Source organism: Sus scrofa, chromosome 2, assembly GCF_054392235.1.
Source record: "Sus scrofa isolate SSC_HxYL_T2T_F1_AM1 chromosome 2, Sscrofa_HxYL_maternal_Yorkshire_Landrace_v2.0, whole genome shotgun sequence".
Classification (NCBI taxonomy): Eukaryota; Metazoa; Chordata; class Mammalia; order Artiodactyla; family Suidae; genus Sus; species Sus scrofa.
The window spans coordinates 68,640,832-68,661,217 of NC_139384.1; the positions used below are offsets into that span (position 1 = coordinate 68,640,832).

General features: G+C 54.3%; 1 protein-coding gene across 5 annotated transcripts; it reads left to right on the plus strand.

The window, feature by feature from the left end:
- The first annotated feature begins 841 nt into the window (after positions 1 to 841).
- IQCN (IQ motif containing N) lies at positions 842 to 20,364 on the plus strand. 5 transcript variants are annotated; one of them, XM_085012298.1, is made up of 5 exons: positions 859 to 908; positions 6,271 to 6,399; positions 7,768 to 7,908; positions 8,170 to 12,492; positions 19,345 to 20,364. In XM_085012298.1, exons 3-5 carry the CDS (start codon positions 7,876 to 7,878, stop codon positions 20,278 to 20,280), a joined length of 5,292 nt encoding a protein of 1,763 aa, XP_084868424.1. In that variant the 5' UTR covers positions 859 to 908; positions 6,271 to 6,399; positions 7,768 to 7,875; the 3' UTR covers positions 20,281 to 20,364. The 5 variants fall into 5 exon arrangements, with proteins under 5 accessions (XP_020939190.1, XP_084868424.1, XP_084868423.1 ...); XM_021083531.2 differs by lacking the exon at positions 7,768 to 7,908 and having other exon boundaries at positions 842 to 908; XM_085012296.1 differs by having other exon boundaries at positions 879 to 908; positions 8,170 to 20,364.
- The last annotated feature ends 22 nt before the right edge of the window (positions 20,365 to 20,386 follow it).

Here is a 20,386-nt window from a genome sequence, read left to right on the forward strand (position 1 = left end):
CCGTGAGCTGTGGTGTAGGTCGCAGACGAGGCTCGGATCCCGCATTGCTGTGGCTCTGGCGTAGGCCAGCGGCTACAGCTCTGATTAGACCCCTAGCCTGGGAACCTCCATATACCTTGGGAGCAGCCCTAGAAAAGACAAAAAAGACCAAAAAAAAAAAAAAATCAACAAACAAAAAAACCCCACATCCTCAAGGATACTGGTTGGATTTGTTTCTGCTGCACCACAACAGGAACTCCCATACGCTTCCTTTGTTTTAAACCGTCTGCTGGCTTCCCCTCAGCTTCTCAACAAAACCCAAATGCCTGTCCTCTTCTCTGAAGCCCTGCCTTACAGTCCCCCCATCTATGCCCGCTTCTCCCTCGCCTCCAAAGGCATTAGCCTCCTCTGTGTTCCCTAAACACACCCAGCCTGTTCTGACCTCAGGGCCTTTGCACATGCTCTGTCCATCACCCAGGACGCTGTTCGTTCCCACAGATCTCCCAGAGCCAACTCCTTCTCTCTCTGTAGGGCTCAGCCTATCCCACCTCCTCTTTGGTTCCTTAAATTGTTTGAGTTTTTTGTGTCCCAGACCCACATCAAATCCTAGCACCAAGTAGGTCCTCAGCAAGTGCCCAAGGGATCAGAGACTGAGATCTCCCGACACAGGAAGGGAGAGATGTGGGGGTCCCCTCTGGGCTCAGAGCCCTAACTTTCTGCTCTCAGGATGGGCAGGCGGTTTGTAGCAACCACCATGGCCCTCAGCCCTGACCTGCCCCTCCCCCACCCCCACTGTAAGCCTTCTAGAAGCCCCTCCCCCCAGGAGCTGGTGGGGATTGGCTGGAACCTGGCTGTGAGTCACAAAGCCACCCTGGCACCAAGTCCCCAAGGCCGACTGTTTGGGCTGGTGGGTTCAGCTTCAAGGGCAGGTGAGTGAGGCTGGTGGTGGGTTTGGTCGGGGGGATATGTGGAGACCTGGTCATTCTCCCCTGGTCCCCAGTGCCCTCAGAATCCTCTTGGGCCCTCCAGGCTGCTCGGAGAGGTAGAACAGCTCCACAACCTGTCAGAGCAGGGGAGCTGGGGCTCCCCAAAGGCCTCCCAGTGGGTTTGTTTGCCTTGAGGTCCCAGCCTGGAGAGCCTAGCACATCTTCTTGGGAGCCTGGAAAAGTGGTCTTAGCTCATGTGACGCATAGGGAAACTATGGCTCAGCAGTAAGGAACCCAACTAATATCCATGAGGATGCAGGTTCAATCTCTGGCCCTGCTCAGTGGGTTAAGGATCTGGCATTGCCGTGAGCTGTGGTGTAGGTCACAGAAGTGGCTTGGATCCCTCATGGCTGTGGCTATGGTGTAGACCAGCAGCTGTAGCTCGGATTCAACCTCTAGCCTGGGAACTTCCACATGCCACAGTGCGGCCCTAAAAAGAAAAAAAAAATTGCATAGCTGGCCACTCAGGTTATATATCCATAGCACCTTTTCCTTTTTCTGGCCCCCACAATCCCATTTCCCTCCCCATCCTCCCTTTGCCCCCTTCTTCTTCTTCTTCTTTTTTTTTTTTTGGTCCCGCCAGCAGCATGCAGAATTTCCCTGGCTAGGGATCAAACCCACACCACAGCAGCCACTGGAGATGCAGCAATGACAACGCTGGATCCTTAATCCGCTGTACCACCAGGGAATTCCCTGTTCTCTTATTACTCTGGCTGAGTTCATCAAAAGGACTGAACCATGCGAATGATGAAACCTCAGGCCTTGGAGGTTGCCGTCTCCAAGTTCTGAAGCCTATGCCACACTCATCCATCCATAACATCTATTGAAGCCCTACTATGTGTACTGTTCTAGGCACTGGGATTTGAAGGCAGACAAAAGATACTCCCCAGTGGGCAGCTCACAGTCTAATGGGGGAAGCAAAGAGGAAACTATATCAAGTAGTAAGACACAGGGAGTTCCCTTCATGGTTCAGCGGTTAATGAACCCAACTAGGATCCGTGAAGATGGGGGTTTGATCCCTGGCCTTGCTCAGTGGGTTAAGGATCCGGCACCGTGCGCTGTGGTGTAGGTTGCAGAGGCAGCTCAGGTCCTGTGTTGCTGCAGCTATGGCTCAGGCTGGCAGCCGTAGCACTAATTTGACCCTTAGCCTGGGAACTTGCATATGCTGGGGTTGCGGCCCTAAAAACAAAACAAAACAAAAAAACCCCTAAAAAACAAAATAAAACAACAACAACAAAAAACAAGAAATAAGACACATAGTATATTGGCTTCTCTGGGCCTCAGATTTCTCCTCTGTGACATGGGAACAGGGACTGTGCCTACCTCCAGGGAAGCTGACCTCAGGCCAGTTTGCTGTTACAACTCAGTTCACATTGATGCTCGTTGTGCCTGGGCCTCGCCTGCCCTGACCTATCACATAAGTGAATCAAGAATGTCCATTTTCGAGTTCCTGTTGTGGCTCACTGGTTAATGAATCTGACTAGGAACCATGAGGTTGCGGGTTCGATCCCTGACCTTGCTCAGTGGGTTAAGGATCTGATGTTGCTGTGAGCTGTGGTGTAGGTCACAGACATGGCTCTGATCCTGTGTTGCTGTGGCTCTGATGTAGGCTGGCAGCTAGAGCTCCAATTAGATCCCTAGCCTGGAAACCTCTATATGCCACGGGAGCGGCCCCAGAAAAGGCAAAAAGCAAAAAAAAAAAAAAAAAAAAAAAAAAGTCCATTTTACAAGGAGATGGTGCATGGGTCTTTGAAAACAAATAGATTGAGATCATCTCTGTGTTGAGATGTTTAGTCAATTATCATATCAATGATTTATGTGATTGCCTTTAAATATACTGTTTCACTATTTTTCTTTCTGTGGTCCCTGAGTTTTATCCCCCATACTCCCCCTCTTCTGTCTTTGATTATTTGAATCTTTTTCTTTTTCTTTTTTTTAAGGCTGCACCTGTGGCATATGGAGGTTCCCAGGCTAACGGTCAAATCCGAGTCGTAGCTGCCAGCCTACACCACAGCCACTTCAACACCAGATCCCTGACCCACTGAACAAGGGCAGGGATCGAACCCGAATCTTCATGGATTCCAGTTGGATTCGTTTCTACCATGCCACAATGGGAACTTCGAATCTTTTTTAGAATTCCATTTTAAATTAACTACTGCCTTTTTTTTCCTTTTTAGGGGCTGCTCAAGGAATTATAATTCTTAATACCCATCCTTAAGTCACAATTGACTTAGATTTACTATTCTACTTCACCTAAAATGTAAAAAATCTTCCAACTGTATAAGTCCATTTACCCTCACTGTTGTCCTTTATTCTCTATTTGTCATATGAATTATAAATGCCACAAAACAATGTGTTGCTTTTTTTTTTAGCCTTGCCTGAGGCATGTGGAAGTTCCCAGGCCAGGGATCCAATCTGCATCACAGTAGTGACCCGAGCCCTGTGGCAGTGACAATGCAGCATCCTTAATCCTATGTGCCAAAAGGGAACTCCCATAACAAGACAATGTTTTCATCTTTGCTTATATAGTCATAGGTGTTTTTTTTTTTTTTTTTTTTTTTTTGTTGTTGTTGTTGTTGTTGTTGCTGCTATTTCTTGGGCCGCTCCCGCGGCATATGGAGGTTCCCAGGCTAGGGGTCGAATCGGAGCTGTAGCCACCAGCCCACGCCAGAGCCACAGCAACGCGGGATCCGAGCCGCGTCTGCAACCTACACCACAGCTCACGGCAACGCCGGATCGTTAACCCACTGAGCAAGGGCAGGGACCGAACCCGCAACCTCATGGTTCCTAGTCGGATTCGTTAACCACTGCGCCATGACGGGAACTCCCATAGGTGTTTTTTAAAAGAGTGAAATAATAGTCTTTCCTATTTATGCAAATCCTTATCATCTCTCTCTCTATTTTTTTTTTTTTTTTTTTTTTTTTTTTTTTTTGTCTTTTCAGGGCTGCACCTGAAGTATTTGGAGGTTCCCAGGCTAGGGATCGAATTGGAGCTGTGCTGCCAGCCTAAGTCACAGCCACAGCAACACGGGATCCAAGCTGTGTCTGTGACCTACACCACAGCTCATGGCAATGCCAGATCCTGGCCACTGAGCGAGGCCAGGGATTGAAACTGTGTCCTCATGGATACCAGTCAGATTTGTTTCCGCTGAGCCATGATGGGAATTCCTTTATCATCTCTTATGTTCTCTTCATTTCTCCCCAAAGATCTGTTTCCCTTGAGTGTCTCTTTCCTTCAGTTTGAAGAACTTTTTTTTTTTTTTAGCATTTCTTATAATGCAGGTGTACAGTTGACAAATTCTTTTATCTGAAAATGTTTTCTTAAAAATGTTATTCTCAAAGGACAGTTTCACTGGATACAGAATTATGGGTTGGTGGGTTTCTTTGTTCTTTCAGCACTTTAAATATGTGCCTGTCAGTCCCCAATCCATTGCCTCTTGGTTCCAAATGCACTTTTCAATATGTACAGTGCTCTGTAATAAACAAGAGCTCCTTTCATGGTCTTTCAGGTAAGTGTAATGTTCATTTTTCTCACTAGAGGGTGCTGATGAGACATTTCAGGAAGGGTCAGCGGTGGAAGTGTAAAGATTCCTGGTGAACTTGCCCCAGTCATGGATCCAGAATGTCCTCTCAAAGCCAACTTTGCAGGCTTGGCTGGGGAAAACCTTTTGGCAGTCTTCATTTTTTTTTTTTTTTTTTTTTTTTTTTTTTGTCTTTATAGGACCACACCTGCGGCATATGGAGGTTCCCAGGCCAGAGATTTAACCCTCTGAGCAGGGCCAGGGATTGAACCTGCAACCTTGTGGATACTAGTCAGGTTCTTTACCACTGAGCCACAACGGGAACTCCTCACAAACAATTTTTCATATTAAATTTCGCTCAGTCTATGGTGTGGTTTCTATCTTGATTGAGCTAAAACAGCTTCAATGTGGTTCCACTGTCTTCTGGCTTCCATAGTTTTAGATAAGAAGTTGGCTGAATCATGGCTCCTTTGTATGTTATGTATTATTTTTCTTTGCCTGATTTCAAGATTTGATCCTTGTGTTTTAGGTTGTTGACTGTGTAGAGCCCAGGCGTGTGTTTCTTTGTGCTTATCTTGCTTAGGCTTTTCTGAGGTGGTTTTTTGTTTTTGTTTTTGTTTTTTTTTTTTTTTTTTTTTTTGTCTTTTGTCTTTTGTCTTTTCTAAGGCTGCACTTGTGGCATATGGATGTTTTCAGGCTAGGGGTCTAATCGGAGCTGTAGCTGCTGGCCTACGCCATAGCCACAGCAATGCCACATCCAAGCCACATCTGCAACCTACACTACAGCTCACTGCAATGCTGGATCCTCAACCCACTGAGCAAGGTCAGGGATTGAACCTGCAACCTCATGGTTCCTAGTTGGATTCATTTCTGCTGTGCCACAGTAGGAACTCTGACTTATTCATTATTATAATAATGGGCATTTCAGTGGTTTCTGGTTTGGGGTGAGTATAAACACATGGACCTCATGAGTATATTTGTCAAGAGTGGAATTGATGAGTTGCCTTCAAGACACAGATTGTTTACCCAGATGATTATGACATGTTCACCTTTTAAATTTTAGCCATTCTGTGGATCTGGATATCATTTCTAATGGCTGAGTAGCATACCAAGGTCCTATTGATTAATTTAAACTACTTACTATTGATAAGCATTTGGGTTGTTTCAGTTTTTACTCTTCTAAACAATACAGGGATGAGCATCCTTAAATACTTTTCTATATGCAGTTGTAACTGTCCTATTAGCAATCACCTTTTTGGTTATTTCCAGTTGTTTGGTTTTTAGGTACAAAAAAACAGTGAAACAAACTTCCTTGAGCATTCGTTTTTGTAGATTTAAAAAGCTTCCCCCCGCCCCAAATCCAAAGACATGCATGTGCAGTAGATTCACTGAAAATGAATGCCCTTTTTTCTCTTTGGCCATGCCCACAGCATGTGGACGTTCTGAATCCAAGAACTGAACCTGTGCCACAACAGTGACAATGCTGGAACCTTAACCCACTGAGCGAGGCCAGGGATTGAACCCTCAACCTCATGGTTCCTAGTCAGATTCATTTCTGTTGTTCCACAACGGGAACTCCTGGAAGTGCCAACTTTTAGAGTTCTCTTGTGGTACAGCAGTTTAAGGATCTGACACTGTCACTGCAGGGACTTGGGTCACTGCTGCGGCTTGGGTTTGATCCCTGGCCCTAGAACTAAAAAAAAAAAAAGTTTTTGTTTTTGTTTTCTTAGGGAATTTAGTTTTTTTGCTCTTAACATCTCTTCTCATGTTGGTCTTGGGAACAGAGCTAGCCCAAGGCGGTGTTGCTGCATGTTGAATGAGATGAAGGGCTGAAGGCTGCTTCCTCTTGCAAGCTGGCTTCTGAGATTGCACCTCTTCCTCCTGCTCCTCTTCCAACTCTATGATCTTCCAAGGTATGCAATCTGTTGGTCTGGTGGGAAGGGGGATACTTCAACAAAATAAGTGTGTTATGCTCCAGATTATACATCAGGACTGTTTGACAGTGTCTAAACTCTCTTTGCACCAAGGTACTTCTGAAAACCAATCATCCCCTCATTTTTCCCTCTACCCATCCTTCCACTGGCCATTGATCTATCCATCATCTGTCAGTTTACCCACCATCCATTCACTGATACATCCAGCCATTTATCAATCTACCTCCCTATTCATGATCTCTTTACCAATTCCTTCAGCTTTCTTCATTCACACACTTGTTCACTCAGATGTCATCCATCCACCCACCCACTAATCTATCCTCCTCCCTTCATCTATCCATTTATTCCTACACCCATCCATCCATTCATAATCCTTCCACTTATCTGTCCATCCACCCACTCACTCATATATCCATCCATTCATTCCTCCGTTTATCCATCCATCTGCCCATCCATCCACTCACCCACACACATATCCATCCATTTATTTACTTACCTACTCTTCTATCCATGTATTCACTTCCTTATTTACCAATCTCTTCAACAATTCATTCATCAACTTCTCAACTTCATTTACTCATCCATTCTGTTTTGTTTTTTTGCTTTTTAGGGCCGCACCCACGTAATATGAAGGTTCCCAGGCTAGGGGTCTAATCAGAGCTACAACTTCCAGCCTACACCACAGCCACAGAAACACGGGATCCAAGCCGTGTCTGCATCCTACACCACAGCTCACGGAAATGCTTGATCCTTAATCCAATGAGCAAAGTCAAGGATCGAACCTGCAACCTCATGGCTCCTAGTCAGATTTGTTTCCACTGCACCATGATGGGAGCTCCTACTCATCCATTTTCAACTCAGCCTTCATCCATCCCTCCAACCCATTCAATGATTCATTCATCTGCTGCTTTATTCATTCAGTATCTAGTAGTGCATCTATCTATCCATCCAACTTTCAATCTACTCACCTATTTATTTCTGTATTTGCTTGCTTGCTTTTTAGGGCTGCAACCACAGCATATGGACCCAGGCTAAGGGTTGAATCAGAGCTGTAGCTGCCAGTCTACCCCACAGCCACAGCAATGGGGGATCCGAGCCACATCTGTGACCTCCACCACAGCTCATGGCAATGCCAGGTCCCCAATCCACTGAGTGAGGCCAGGGATCAAACTCACGTCCCCGTGGATCCTCATAGGGCTTGTTATTGCTGAGCCTCAGTGGGAACTCCCACTTACCTGTTTGTTTATTAGCCACCTAGCCAACATCCACCTGTTCATAGCCTGAAGCCAGACCCTATGACTGAGATGGGGACATGGAAATGACTCAGATTTGGTCTCTGCTGTCTAGGAATTCACAGTCAATGGCAAAAGGCAAATAACAACACCATACATACGTGCACATGCACACACAAACAGGATATTTTCAAAACAGCGTGATCAGTGCTGTACTCACCATATGGTCAAGATACAGTGGAAGGTTGAAAAACAGGTAAGTGGTTGGGCATTTGGGTGAGAAGGGGCACTGTATGCTGGTGTTGAAGTAGCCACAGGATGATGAGGGAGACATGGGTATGAAAGGCCACCTGAGCCTGTGGCCAGGAGAGAGAGGGCTTGCAAAGGACAGGAAGAAGATTGCAGGGTGCCAGGAATAAGAAAATAGAGGTCCCTTGGTGCGTACCTGCTCCAGCCAGGAGGCCTCATGTCTGCCTGACCCCCACTCCCTGTTCACCTCCCTGCCACACCTCCACAGGCAGAGCTGACCCGCCTAGGAACCAAGACAATGCAGCAAGCAACACAACTACAGGTGTCACCCACCGGGCAGAACTCCTACCAGCCCATCCCCAATCTCCAGGACAAAGTAGGGACACTGCGTTCACAGCTACAGGTGTCACCAAGTGTGCAGAGCTCCTACCAGCCCATCCCCAATCTCCAGGACAAAGCATGGACATTGTGTCCACAGCTACAGATGTCACCAAGTGTGCAGAGCTCCTGCGAGCCTGTCCCCAATACCCAAGACAAAGTGGGGACACCACGTTCACAACTACAGGTGTCATCCAGTATGCAGAGCTCCTACCAGTCTGTCCCCAGTCTCCAGGACAAAGCAGGGAGACTGCGTTCACAACTACAGGTGTCATCCAGTGGGCAGAGCTCCTACCAGCCCGTCCCCAATACCCAAGACAAAGTGGGAACACCATGTTCACAACTACAGGTGTCATCCAGTGGGCAGAGCTCATACCATTCTGTCCCCAATGTCCAGGACAAAGTGGGGACACCACATTCACAGCTACAGGTGTCATCCAGTGGGCAGAGCTCCTATCAGCCTGTCCCCAATACCCAAGACAAAGTGGGGATGCCGCATCCACAGCCCCAGCATGAGCCACCTACACCCAAGGAGACCCTTCTGCAACAGCTGGACAAGGACAAAATGGTGGCTCGCCGTATCCCACGCCTCCGGGCTGTGGTTGAGAGCCAGGCCTTCAAGAATGTCTTGGTGGATGAGATGGACATGATGCTGTCCCGCGCAGCCACTCTCATCCAAGCCAACTGGAGGGGCTACCGGCTCCGACAGAAGCTAATCTCTCAGATGATGGCAGCCAAGGCCATCCAGGAGGCCTGGCGGCGCTTTAATACCAGGCGCCTCCTCCGGTCTGGCAAGGCAGTGGAAAAAAAAGTGAAGGTGGAGGAGAGGAACATTCCTTATCACCCACCCCAGCAGGTGCGGTTCCAGCATCCAGAAGAGGGCAGGTCCCTTCTGGCCCAGCCCATCATGGTAAACAAGGAGACCCAGTTCCCTTCCTCTGACAGCCTGACCTCTTGCGCACACCAATTAGCCCTGCTGCAGTCTAAAGTCATGTCACAGCCTGGCATGCAGGCTACATGTGCCATCAGAGATCCCAATGTCACCTTCCTGCCACACCAGACGGTCTCCATCGGACTTCCGTATCCTGTGAGTCTGGATGCAAAGTGCCGCCCATGTCTGCTGACAAGAACTGTCAGAAGCACCTGCCTCGTTCACGTAGGAGGGGACACAATGAAGACCAAGCAAGTAACTGCCAGAGCCAACAAGGCAGGAGTCCTGGGTCCACCACCATGTGGAAGGTATGCCCAGGCAGTTCACGGCCAACTCAAGACCCAGACCCAGGCCCACATGGAAGCAGAGGTCCTCAGGGTCTCACCCCAGACAGGCCCGGCACCTGTGGTAACCAGGACCTCACCCCAACCGGTGCCCACAGGAACAATTACCAAGACCCCTCTCCAGATGTACCCGGCAGCCACAACCAAAACCCCACGCCAGCCTTGTCCAGTGCCCATGGTAACAATAACCAAGACCCCACCCCAGATGTACCTGGCAGCTCCAATGTCCAAGATTCCACCCCACACATACCCAGCTGCCCTGATAACCAAGACTCCAGCCCAGACGTGTCCAGCAGCCACAATGATCAAGACCCCACTCCAGTCATGCTTGGCCACCATGATGAACAAGACCCCACTCCAGCCATGCCCCACACCAATGGTCACAGTAACCAAGACCCCACCCCAGGTGTACCAGGCAGCCCCAGCGACCAAGACCCCAGCCCAGACGTGCCCGATGGCTGCAGTAACCAAGACCCCGGCCCAGACATGCCCGATGGCTGCAATAACCAAGACCCCGGCCCAGACATGCCCAATGGCTGCAATAACCAAGACCCCGGCCCAGACGTGCCCAGCAGCCGCAGTGACCAAGACCCCGCTCCAGACGTGCTTGGCCACCATGATGAACAAGATCCAATCCCAGCCATGCCCAGTGCCTACAATAACAATAACCAAGACCCCACCCCAGCCGTGCTCGGCGACCCCAATGACCAAGACCCCAACGCAAATGCAACCAACAGCCTCAACAACCAACACTTCACCCCAGACGCGGCTGGCAGCCATGACAACCAAGATCCCACCCCAGTTGTGCCTGCTGGCCTCGATGATCAAGTCCCCAACACAGACACGTCCGGCAGCCACCACAATGACCAAAGCTCCGCCCCCGACCTGCACCGTGCCTATGATGGCCAAGACCTCACCCCAGGTGCGCCCGGCAGCCACAGCGACCAAGACCCCACTGCAGACATGTCAGGTGGCCACGATGCCCAAGACCCCGTCTCATCAGACGCTCCAAGGAGCCTCGGTGACCAAGGCACCTCCTCCCCAGACGCGCCTGGCGGCCATGATAACTAAGACCCCAGCGCAGTTACGCTCAGTAGCCACCATCCTCAGGACCCTGTGTCTGCCCCCTCCAGCAGCTGGAAATCTGAAGCCTCCACTTTCAGCGGCAGTGGCGGCGGCAGCCGCAGCTGGAATCCCTGACACCTCCTCCCACACATGCCTAAGTGGACCAAAGGCCAAGGCTGTGGTGACCCCAAGGCAGGTGACAGGGGTGGTCAAGGTCCCATCCCGCTCCTATTTGACTGAAGGAAAGATGAAATGTTTCCCCCCATCACATCTAGCGGCTGGGGCTCCCAAGGCTCCAGCCCGGCTTCCTTTGCAAAGTGAGAAAATCAAAGCCTTCTCCCAGAAACAGGTAAAAACAGAAACAGCATCTCACACCAATGTGGCCATGGCAATGGCCGAGGCTATGACCTGGGAAAAAGAGGCTGAGGACAGGAAAAAGCAGGCCCACCTGGCCATGGAGGTCATGAATGTCCCCTCCCAGGTATATGTCCCTGTTGGAACAGCTGTGGCACATCCGGCTACATGTCCGGCCAAAGTTCTGCCTCAGGCACAGCCAGCCCCCTGTTTAACCACAGCCTCATCCCAGGGCCAACTGCTTGCCGAGCTGACCAAGGCCCTGCCCCAGGCCCACTTGGGCACATGTCTGTCCAAGCCCCTGTCCCAGACACCTCTGTCTACGGAGCTGACCACGGCCCCACCCCAGGGACATCCATCTGCTGAGCCGATCGCAGCCTCAGCCCAACCGCATCCGGGCACGCATCTGTCCAAGGTACAGTCCCAGGCCCATCTGCCCACCAAGCTGGCCAAGGCCCCATCCCTGGCACACCCAGGTTCATTTCTGACCAAGGCACAGTCCCAGGCACACCTGGCCACAGGAGTGATCAAGGTACAATCCCAAGCCCATCTGCCCACAGGGCTGACTAAGGCTCAGTCGCAGGCTCAGCTGGTCACAGAAACAGCCAAGTGCCTCTATGGAGCCCGCCAAGCTGCTGAGCTCAGCAGCAAGACCCAGTCACAGCCATTCCTGGTTGGGTTCAAGGCCTCCACCCAGCCCTGCCAGCACAGCATCCTTGGCACTCTACCCCGAGCCAAGCCAGAGGACAGACTCACCCAGCTCCCGTCCCACGGCTATGTGCAGGGCAAGGTCACCCAGGGCCCATGTCATGGGGCCTCGGAGACCCAGAGCATGCTGGCGCCTCTGCTGGCATCTGCTGGACACACCACCTGCAATGTTGAATCCTGGGGGGACAGTGGGGCTGCCCGGGCCCAGCCATCAACAACCAGCCCGGCCCCACCCTGCCAGGAGGAGCTGGCGGCCTCTCAGCTTGCCTCCCTGTGTGCTGAGCTGGCTGCCGTTTTGGGCTCCCAGGATGATCTCCGTGCCCTGCTGGCCAAAGCCCTCTCCCAGGGGGAAGTGAGGGCGGCCCTGAACCAGGCCCTGTCCAAAGAAGTCTTGGGAGCAACAGTGGCTAAGGCCCTGCCCCAGGGCATCCTGGGCACGGCGCTGGTGAAGGCACTGTCCTGGGGCGAGCTGGGTACCACCCTGTCCCGCGCCCTGTCCCGGGGCGAGCTGCGGGCGGAACTCACCAAGGTCATTCAGGGCAGACTGGCTGACGTGCTGAGCAAGGCCCTGACGGAGGAGGAGCGGGCCACCCTGAGCCAGGCCCTGTGTCAGGGGGAGCTGGGAGCAGTCCTCAGCCAGTCTCTGTCTCAGGCAGCCCTGAGGTCTGGAGTTGTCCTTCCCAAGGCTGCCTCGAAAACGGCTGGAAGTGGGATGACTGTGATGCCGAGCCCAGTGGAGGTGGACTACAGGGGAAACCAGTTGGCCTCCTGGGGGCCCAGCCTGGGCCCCATGAGACTACAGCCCAACAAGGTCAGGGTTCCCTGGGGTGGGGCCTGGGAGGGCTTCGTCACAGGCTGGCCCTCTGGGTTCTTGGAAGAGAGGGGGGATGGGGCCATGCTCGTGGGGTCCCCCTGCTCATCGGTGGTCTCTGTGGGCACCTCCTTGACAGCTGGGGTGATCACTGCCATTCATCAGTATCCCTTGATTGCTGCCCTGGACCCCACTCTGTCCTGGGAGACAGGGCCCAGCAGCGACTCCCTAAATCTGTATCTGAGCCCTGAGGTCTTCGAGAATGTGTACCTGCACCCAAGGGCCAGTGAATTGACATCAGATCTCCACCCCATGTTGGGTGACATGGATCCCAATTTGTCCAACTCACCCCACCTGCAGCCACCCCCTGGCCTATGGCAGCCGCTCATTGCCAATGGCGTGGGCCCAAGCACCAGCCAGCCATCATTGGCTGGTGGTAGCACTACCCCAAGCTCCCACAGTCCACACGAGGTCAGCAGGGTGGCCCCACGTCCATGGGCGTCGTCAAGGGAGGGCAGGGTGGCATCGGGCAAGCTTCCCAACACTAAGGGTGGTGGGAGGGCTGCCCACTCCCACCAGTGTGCTGCCGCCTATGGGGGATCTACTTGCTGGTGTCAGCCCTCCGGGGTTAGCAGGGTGCCCCCTGGTGTGCGTCGACCCTCCGCGACCAAAGGTCTGCAACAGCCATCTGTGGTCCCTGAGGAGACCATGCAGAGAACTCGGTCCCCAAATCGTAAACGGCCCTCCATGGGCACTAGGGATGTGACCAGCAAGGTGACCCCAAGTCCACCACATGCCACCATGGTGAGCAGACCACAGGCACAGATCCCCAAGGCTTGTGTAATAACCCCTGGCTCTGTGGCTCCTGGTCATCGCTGGGCGCTCAGGACTCAGGCCAACCCCACTCTGTTCCAAGCCTCCCCAGGCAATAAGTTGGCACCCACCCTTCCCCGTACAGCCATCCCTAGGCAGGAGAAGAGTCGAAAAGGGGATGCTGTTTCTAGTGTGCCTTCCCCACAGAAGCTGGTGACTAGCCATATAATCAATGAACTGGTGGCCACTTTGCCACAGGCTCCAGACAATGACCTGGCCAGGAGCTTCTCCCAGGATTCCACAGACTATGGCCCAAATATGAGCAATTCCCAGAGCTCTCTACGAAGCTGCAGTTCACGCAGCCTTTCCACCATGTCTATGGCCAGCCTGACTGCACTCGACCTGGTAGAGGAGGAGTCTTGGGAAGCCAGCTTGGACAGGGACCTTCATCTAGGGGCTCTCCAATCTGGGGAGGCCATGGAGGGGTCTCAGGGACCTGGGACCATGGGAGGGACTGAGAGCACAGACCATCGGGCCATGATCCCAAAGGTCCATGACCGGTCCTCTCCAGCCTTAGAACAGACCCCCATTCTGCATCGCAGTTCAGTGGCCAGTCGCCTGACCTTGAGTGTCCACTGGGGCTCAGATGATCAGGATGAGGGTGATATGTTCTCAGGTCAAAGTTCCATGGATCTGGAGGAGAGCTTGTCCCAGAAACCCCGTAGAACTGGGTTGACAAGAAGTCTGTCATTGAGTAATGTAGTTCCTACTGTCTATTGGCAGTTACCTATGCCTGGTAGGTTGACCCCATATCTATCCCAGCCCACAGTAGCCAGTAAGGTGTCTCCAAACCGAGGCCAGCCTTTTATGGCCATTAGGGACACGTCTAGCCTATTTGAGCTATCTGCAGCCAATAAGATGACTCCCAGTCTATGGCAGACATCCAGGACTGATAGCATGGGTCTCTGCCTCAGCCAGCCATCTAGGGTCAGTGGGGTGACCCTCAGCCTAACACAGCCATCAGTGACTGGTGGGATGGCCCCCAGCCTAGCCCAGGCATCTATGATTGTTGGGGGAGCCCCTAACCTTGCCCAGCCACTGGTGACTGGTGAGGGGGTCCCCAGCTTAGTTCAGCCATTGATGACTGGCGGGGTGGCCCCTAGCCTAATCCAGCCACTTATGACTGGTGGGGTGGCCCATAGCCTTGCCCAGCCACCTTTAGCTAGTCGGGGGGTGCCCAGCCTAGCCCAGGCATCAATGACTGGTAGGCTGGCCACAAGTCAAGCTCAAACATTGATGACCAGTGCAGTTCAGCCACCTGTAACTGGTGGGGTGATCCCGGGCCTTGCCCAGTCACCTGTGACATGTTGGGTGCCTTCCAGCTTAGCACAGTCGTCTATGACCAGTGGGCTTTACCCCAGCCTAGCCCAGGCATCTATGTTCAGTGGGGGGGCCCCCTACCTTGCCCAGCCATCTGTGACTGGTGAGGGGGCCCCCAGCCTTGCCCAGCCACTTGTGACTGGTGAGGGGGACCCCAGCCTTGCTCAGCCGCTTGTGACTGGTGAGGGGGACCCCAGCCTTGCCCAGCCACTTGTGACTGGTGAGGGGGACCCCAGCCTAGCTCAGCCATCAATGACCGGTGGGGTGGACCCCAGCCTATCTCAGCCATCAATGACCGGTGGGGTGGTCCCCAGCCTAGCTCAGCCATCAATGACCAGTGAGGTGGCCCCCAGCCTAGCTCAGCCACCTGTGACCGGTGGGGTGGCCCCCAGCCTTGCCCAGTCACCGGTGACCAGTGACGGAGTCCCCAGCCTATCTCAGCCATCAATGACCGGTGGGGTGGTCCCCAGCCTAGCTCAGCCATCAATGACCAGTGAGGTGGCCCCCAGCCTAGCTCAGCCACCTGTGACCGGTGGGGTGGCCCCCAGCCTTGCCCAGTCACCGGTGACCAGTGACGGAGTCCCCAGCCTAGCTCAGCCATCAGTGACTGGTGGGGTGGCCCCCAACCTAGCTCAGCCATCAATGACCGGTGGGGTGTCCCCTAGCCTAGCTCAGCCATCAATGCCTGGTGAGGTGGCCCCCAGCCTTGCCCAGCCACCTGTGACCAGTGAGATGGCCCCCAGCCTAGCTCAGCCATCAGTGACTGGTGGGGTGGCCCCCAGCCTAGCTAAGCCACCTGTTACCAGTGGGGGAGCCCCCAGCCTAGCTCAGCCATCAGTGACTGGTGGGGTGGCTCCCAGCCTTACCCAGCCATCCATGACTGGTGAGGGGGCCCCCAGCCTAGCTCAGCCATCAATGACCGGTGGGGTGTCCCCCAGCCTAGCTCAGCCATCAATGACTGGTGGGATAACCCCGAGCCTTGACCAGCCACCTGTGACAAGTGGGGTGCCCCCCAGCTTAGAACAGTCATCTATGACCAGTGAGGTTTACCCCAGCCTAGCCCAGGCACCTATGTTCAGTGGGGGGGCCCCCTACCTTGCCCAGCCATCTGTGGCCAATAGAGTGGCCTCAAACCTAGCCCAGTCACTTGCGACTCATGGGGTGGCCCCCAGCTTGGCTCAGGCGTCTATGACTGGTGGAGTTTACCCCAGCCTAAACCAGTCATCTAGGGTTGGTGGGGTGGCTCCCTGCCTTGCCAAGCTTCCTATGACCAGTAGAGTGACCTCTAGCTTAGCCCAGCCATGTATGACCAGCAGAGTGGCCCCCAGCCTAGGCCAAACATCAGTGGCTGGTGATGTGCTGCCCAGCATGGTCCAGCCATCTAAGATAGATGGGATGACCTGTAGCCTAGCTCATCCACCTGTGACTGGTGGGGTTGGCCTCAGCATAGGCCAGACATCTAGGGTTGGTGGGGCAGCCCCCAGTTTAGCCCAGTCATCTCTGACCACTGGCATGACTCCTAACCTAGGCCATCCGTCTTTGATCATTGGAGTGGCCCCTTGCCTAGCCCAGCCATCCTTTGCCGTTGGGATGGCTCCTGGCTTAGGCCAGCCTTCTATGGAATATAGGGAGGCCCCCTGCCTAGGCCAGCCATCTATGGCTAGTGGGGTGTTCTCCAGCCTAACCCAGCCATCTGTGGCCAGAAGGGGGCCCCCCAGCCTGGCCCAGCCATCTATGATCAGTGGTACGGGTTGTACACTTGGTCAGCCAAGTTGGTCCTCTAGGGTAGGTTCAAATCTGCCATCCTCGAGGGTGAATGCAGTGGCTCCCAGTCTGCACCATTCATCATTTGCCATTGATGTCACATCATGTACACCATATCCAATGGTGGCTAATGGCAGGGGCCGAGGTCTGAGCCAGCCAACTGTGTCTACTAAGGTGGATCCACATCAAGATCCTCTGATGATTAGTGGGGTGGCCTCAAATCCTCAGGCCCCTGAGTTCAGTGAGGTGTCCCTTGGGTTTCATCAGCCACCCAGTGTCAGTGGGAGACCCTTAAACATAACTGAACAACCTTCTGTCACTGTTGCAACGCCAAATCGCTACCAGGCATCTGCGGCCAGTAGAGAGGACCCTGGTCTGGGCCAAGGACCCGGTATGTCTCAGGGGATCCTGTTCAGGGGCATGGCTGCAAGCATGTCCCATGGCACCATGGCTGCTGGCATGCTCCCAAATATGTCTCAGGGGACTCTGGCTGCTGGCATGTTTCTAAGTATGTCTCGGGTACCTGTGTCACCTGGCATGACAGGGAGTATGGGCCGGAGGAGTGTGGCAACTGGTATGAACGCAAGCCAATCGCAGGCGGCCAGAGGCACCACTCCTATTATATCCCGGGCCTCTGTGGCTGGTGCCCCTTTGACCTGTGAACCAGCCTCAGGGAAGGGACCTGGTTTCTCTTGGGCTTCAGGGCCTTGTGGACTAGGTAAGACTTCATCTAAGTTCTCCCTGATCAGCATGGGCCCCAGCACACAGGTCAAGGTGGATCTTCCAGTACCTTTGGACTACCAGTATCCTGGGTCCATGTCTAGCTACCAACCAACACATGCTGTCATCCAGGAGCCTGGAATGGGCATGGCCAGTGCGGTGGTTCCAGGTTCTGTAACCAGTAGGATAACTGCAGCTCTGGTGCCAGGTACTGTGGCTGGTGGCATGGCCCCTAGTTTTTCCCCAGGGTCTGTGGGCAGGGGCATGGGCCAGAGCCTAATTCCTGGGTCCATGATGAGTTCTGTGGCCTCCAGCCTTTCACCAGGTTATATGGTGAATGGTGTGGTTCACACGTTTCCTCCAGGGTCTGTGATTTGTGGCGTCGGCCAGGGCCTTCCTCCAGGGTCTGCGATTGGTGGCATGAGCCAGGGCCTTCCTCTAGATCCCATGACCAACCCTGTAGCCCAGAGCCTACCTCCAGGTTCTGAGGCCAGTGGCATGGCCAGAACCCTGCCTCTGAGTTCGTCGGGAACTGGGGTGTCCCCAGGTCCGATTGCAGCATCTGGTGGTGGTGGGAAGAGGCAAGATTTCTCTGTAGGACCTTCAGTTAGTCTAACTGCTCCAAACTTGCTCCCAGGTTCAGTGGCAGGTGGGGTGGACCCAAGTGTCCCTATAGCCCCTAATGTGGTCCCAGCATCTACGCCTGGGGGACTGAATCAGAACCTGCCTATGGCTAGTGCACCTGGTTCACCCTCCACAACTGGATATGTGGCCCAGAGCCTTCCCCAGGGGTCCATGCTGATCGGGCTCACTCCTCGGCCATATCATGGAGCCCTGGCAGGAGAAGGGCCTACAGCCTCCTTTCATGCACCGCATGACACTGGCCCAGCTCAAGTTCATCCCCAAGCCCTGGAAGCCAATGGCACAGCCAAGGGGGTGGCCCCAGTGCCCACAGTTCTGCAAAGAGCCTCACAGTTGAGCCAAGCTCTTGGGATGATGCCATTTGAGACCATAGGCAGGCAGTCTGTTAAAAAGTCAGAGGACCCAGACAAATCTCTGCCCCAGGGCTCCCTTACTAGGACGGAGTCCGAGATCCTTGAGGCAACCCCGTGGTTGTACCATAGTCCCCTGGCAACTGATATTGACTACAGCCAAGAATTCCCTGCAGAGGATGAGACACTTCCCAAAGGTCAAAGGCCACTGTTGGAGGAGGTGGCTCCCAGCCAAGCTAAGACTGTGACCAGTGGCGTGGCCTCTGTCCCTTCCCAGTCCCCAAGTTTTGCCAAGCACCCCATGGCCAGTGGTGGTCCCCCAACTCTGCAGCAGAGGTCAGCAACCAGCTGGAGGGTCCCCAGTTCCCACTTTGTGGCTGCTAGTGGGGTTCCTGATGTGCAGATGGAGTCTGTCAAGGGCACTGGGGCCCCATTGGCTCATCAGCAGGCATCAGTGCCTCCTGCTGCACCCCAGAGGCCCTCAGTGGCTCACATCACACCCCAGAAACCTTCAGCTTATCAAAAGTCTTTGGTGGCTCACATTGTGCCCCAGCGCCATTCCCATAAGATGATGGCTTCCACCGCGGTCTCAGGGTCACCCAAGCCGGCCCATAGTGATTCTATGGCATCCAGTTTGCACCGAGGGTCTGTGGCTGGGATAGTGACTCCAAGCACCCCCCAGAGATCAGGGTCCACCAGCATGGCCTCACAGGTGCCTCTTCATCCATCTCTGGCTAGAGGGGTAGAGGCCGGGGGGTTCCAGAAGCCAGTGTCCAGGGGTCTGATTCAGAATGGCCATGGGTCCCTTGGCCCTAGAAAGTCCTACAGGGCCATGCATGATATCCCTGCCTCAGAGATGCCAAGCAGTTCTGAGGCCCATACCGTGCCCCCCCATCAGGAGCAGGAGGATGCCCCCAGGTCCTTACAGGAAGTTCCACGCCCTTCCACAGGTGCGGTGCCGGCCATCATGCCAATAATCCGCACTGGTGAGGCGGCACACGGCGTGGCCATCACTAGGCTGAACCCGGGGGTTCGCAGGGTGTCTCTTGGCTATGAGTCTTCACCAGATGGTTCCCGGCGGCCCCTTTTTAGCCACGAGTCGCCGCTGGTGTCTCAGGATTCTCTTAGTTCCAGGGCTCCTTTGGACAGTCACCAGCCATCCCTGACTCCCGCTGTACTCCAGGGCCCTGAGGACGCTGGCGTGTCTGGTGGCCAAGCGTGGAACTCCGCCATCCCCAGTGTCGCAGTCGGGCCCAGGAACAGCACCATAGTCCCTGGTGGCACATGGGAGCCAGCCAGGGGCACTGTGCCATGGGAGGCCACGGGCGGCAAGGCGGCGGTGGATCCCAGCCAGCCAGGGGAGCTGGTGGCGTCGGTGCAGGCTGTGGAGAAGATAATCATCCATGCCGCGGTCATTATCCAGGCGTGTACGCGCGGCTACCTGGTGCGCCGTACCATCAAGGTGTGGCACCAGTGGGCCATCATCATCCAGGCTGCCTGGCGAGGTTACTGCGTGCGGCGGGACTTGGCCCAGCTCTGTAGAGCCGCCACAATCATCCAGGCTGCGTGGAGAGGCTTCTGCGTCCGCCGGAGCCACACCCAGCAGATGCTGCTCCCAGCTGTGTGGGCTGCAGTGGGCGGGGGTGGGGGTGGGGCCAGGTCAATATCTGACCACCGCTGCTACCAGTCCTGCCAGCCACACGCTTGTAGCCTCTGCCAGTCCCTGAGCTCTGGGCTGGGGAGCCCACCCAGCGTGGTGATGCTTGTGGGTTCCAGCCCCCGTACATGCCACATGTGTGGCCACACCCTGCCCACGCGGGTGGTGCAAGGTACCGGCCGGGGTGCTGTAGTCCAGGCCAGCATGCCACGGGGCTGCAGCATCCAGCCAACCTCCCGGAGCCCCCCGCAACCCCATAGCCAGAACAAGGCAGCCACCACCATCCAGTCCTCCTGGAGGGGCTTCAGGGTACGCCGCCAGCTGAAGCAGCAGCAGGTAGCAGCTAAGATGCTTCAAGCGAGCTGGCGTGGTCGCTGCACCCGGGCCTCCCTCACCACGGATGCGCTCTTGGGCCCAGCAGCATGGGACAACTCACGGCACACGCAGTGGCCAGGCGTCTAGGACATTGGCTTACCGGTGGGGGGACACCAGGGCAGGAGCCATGTGGCTCTCTGGGTCTAATGAATAAAGCCCTCCACAGCCTGAGTCTTGGTCTACCTGTGCTTAT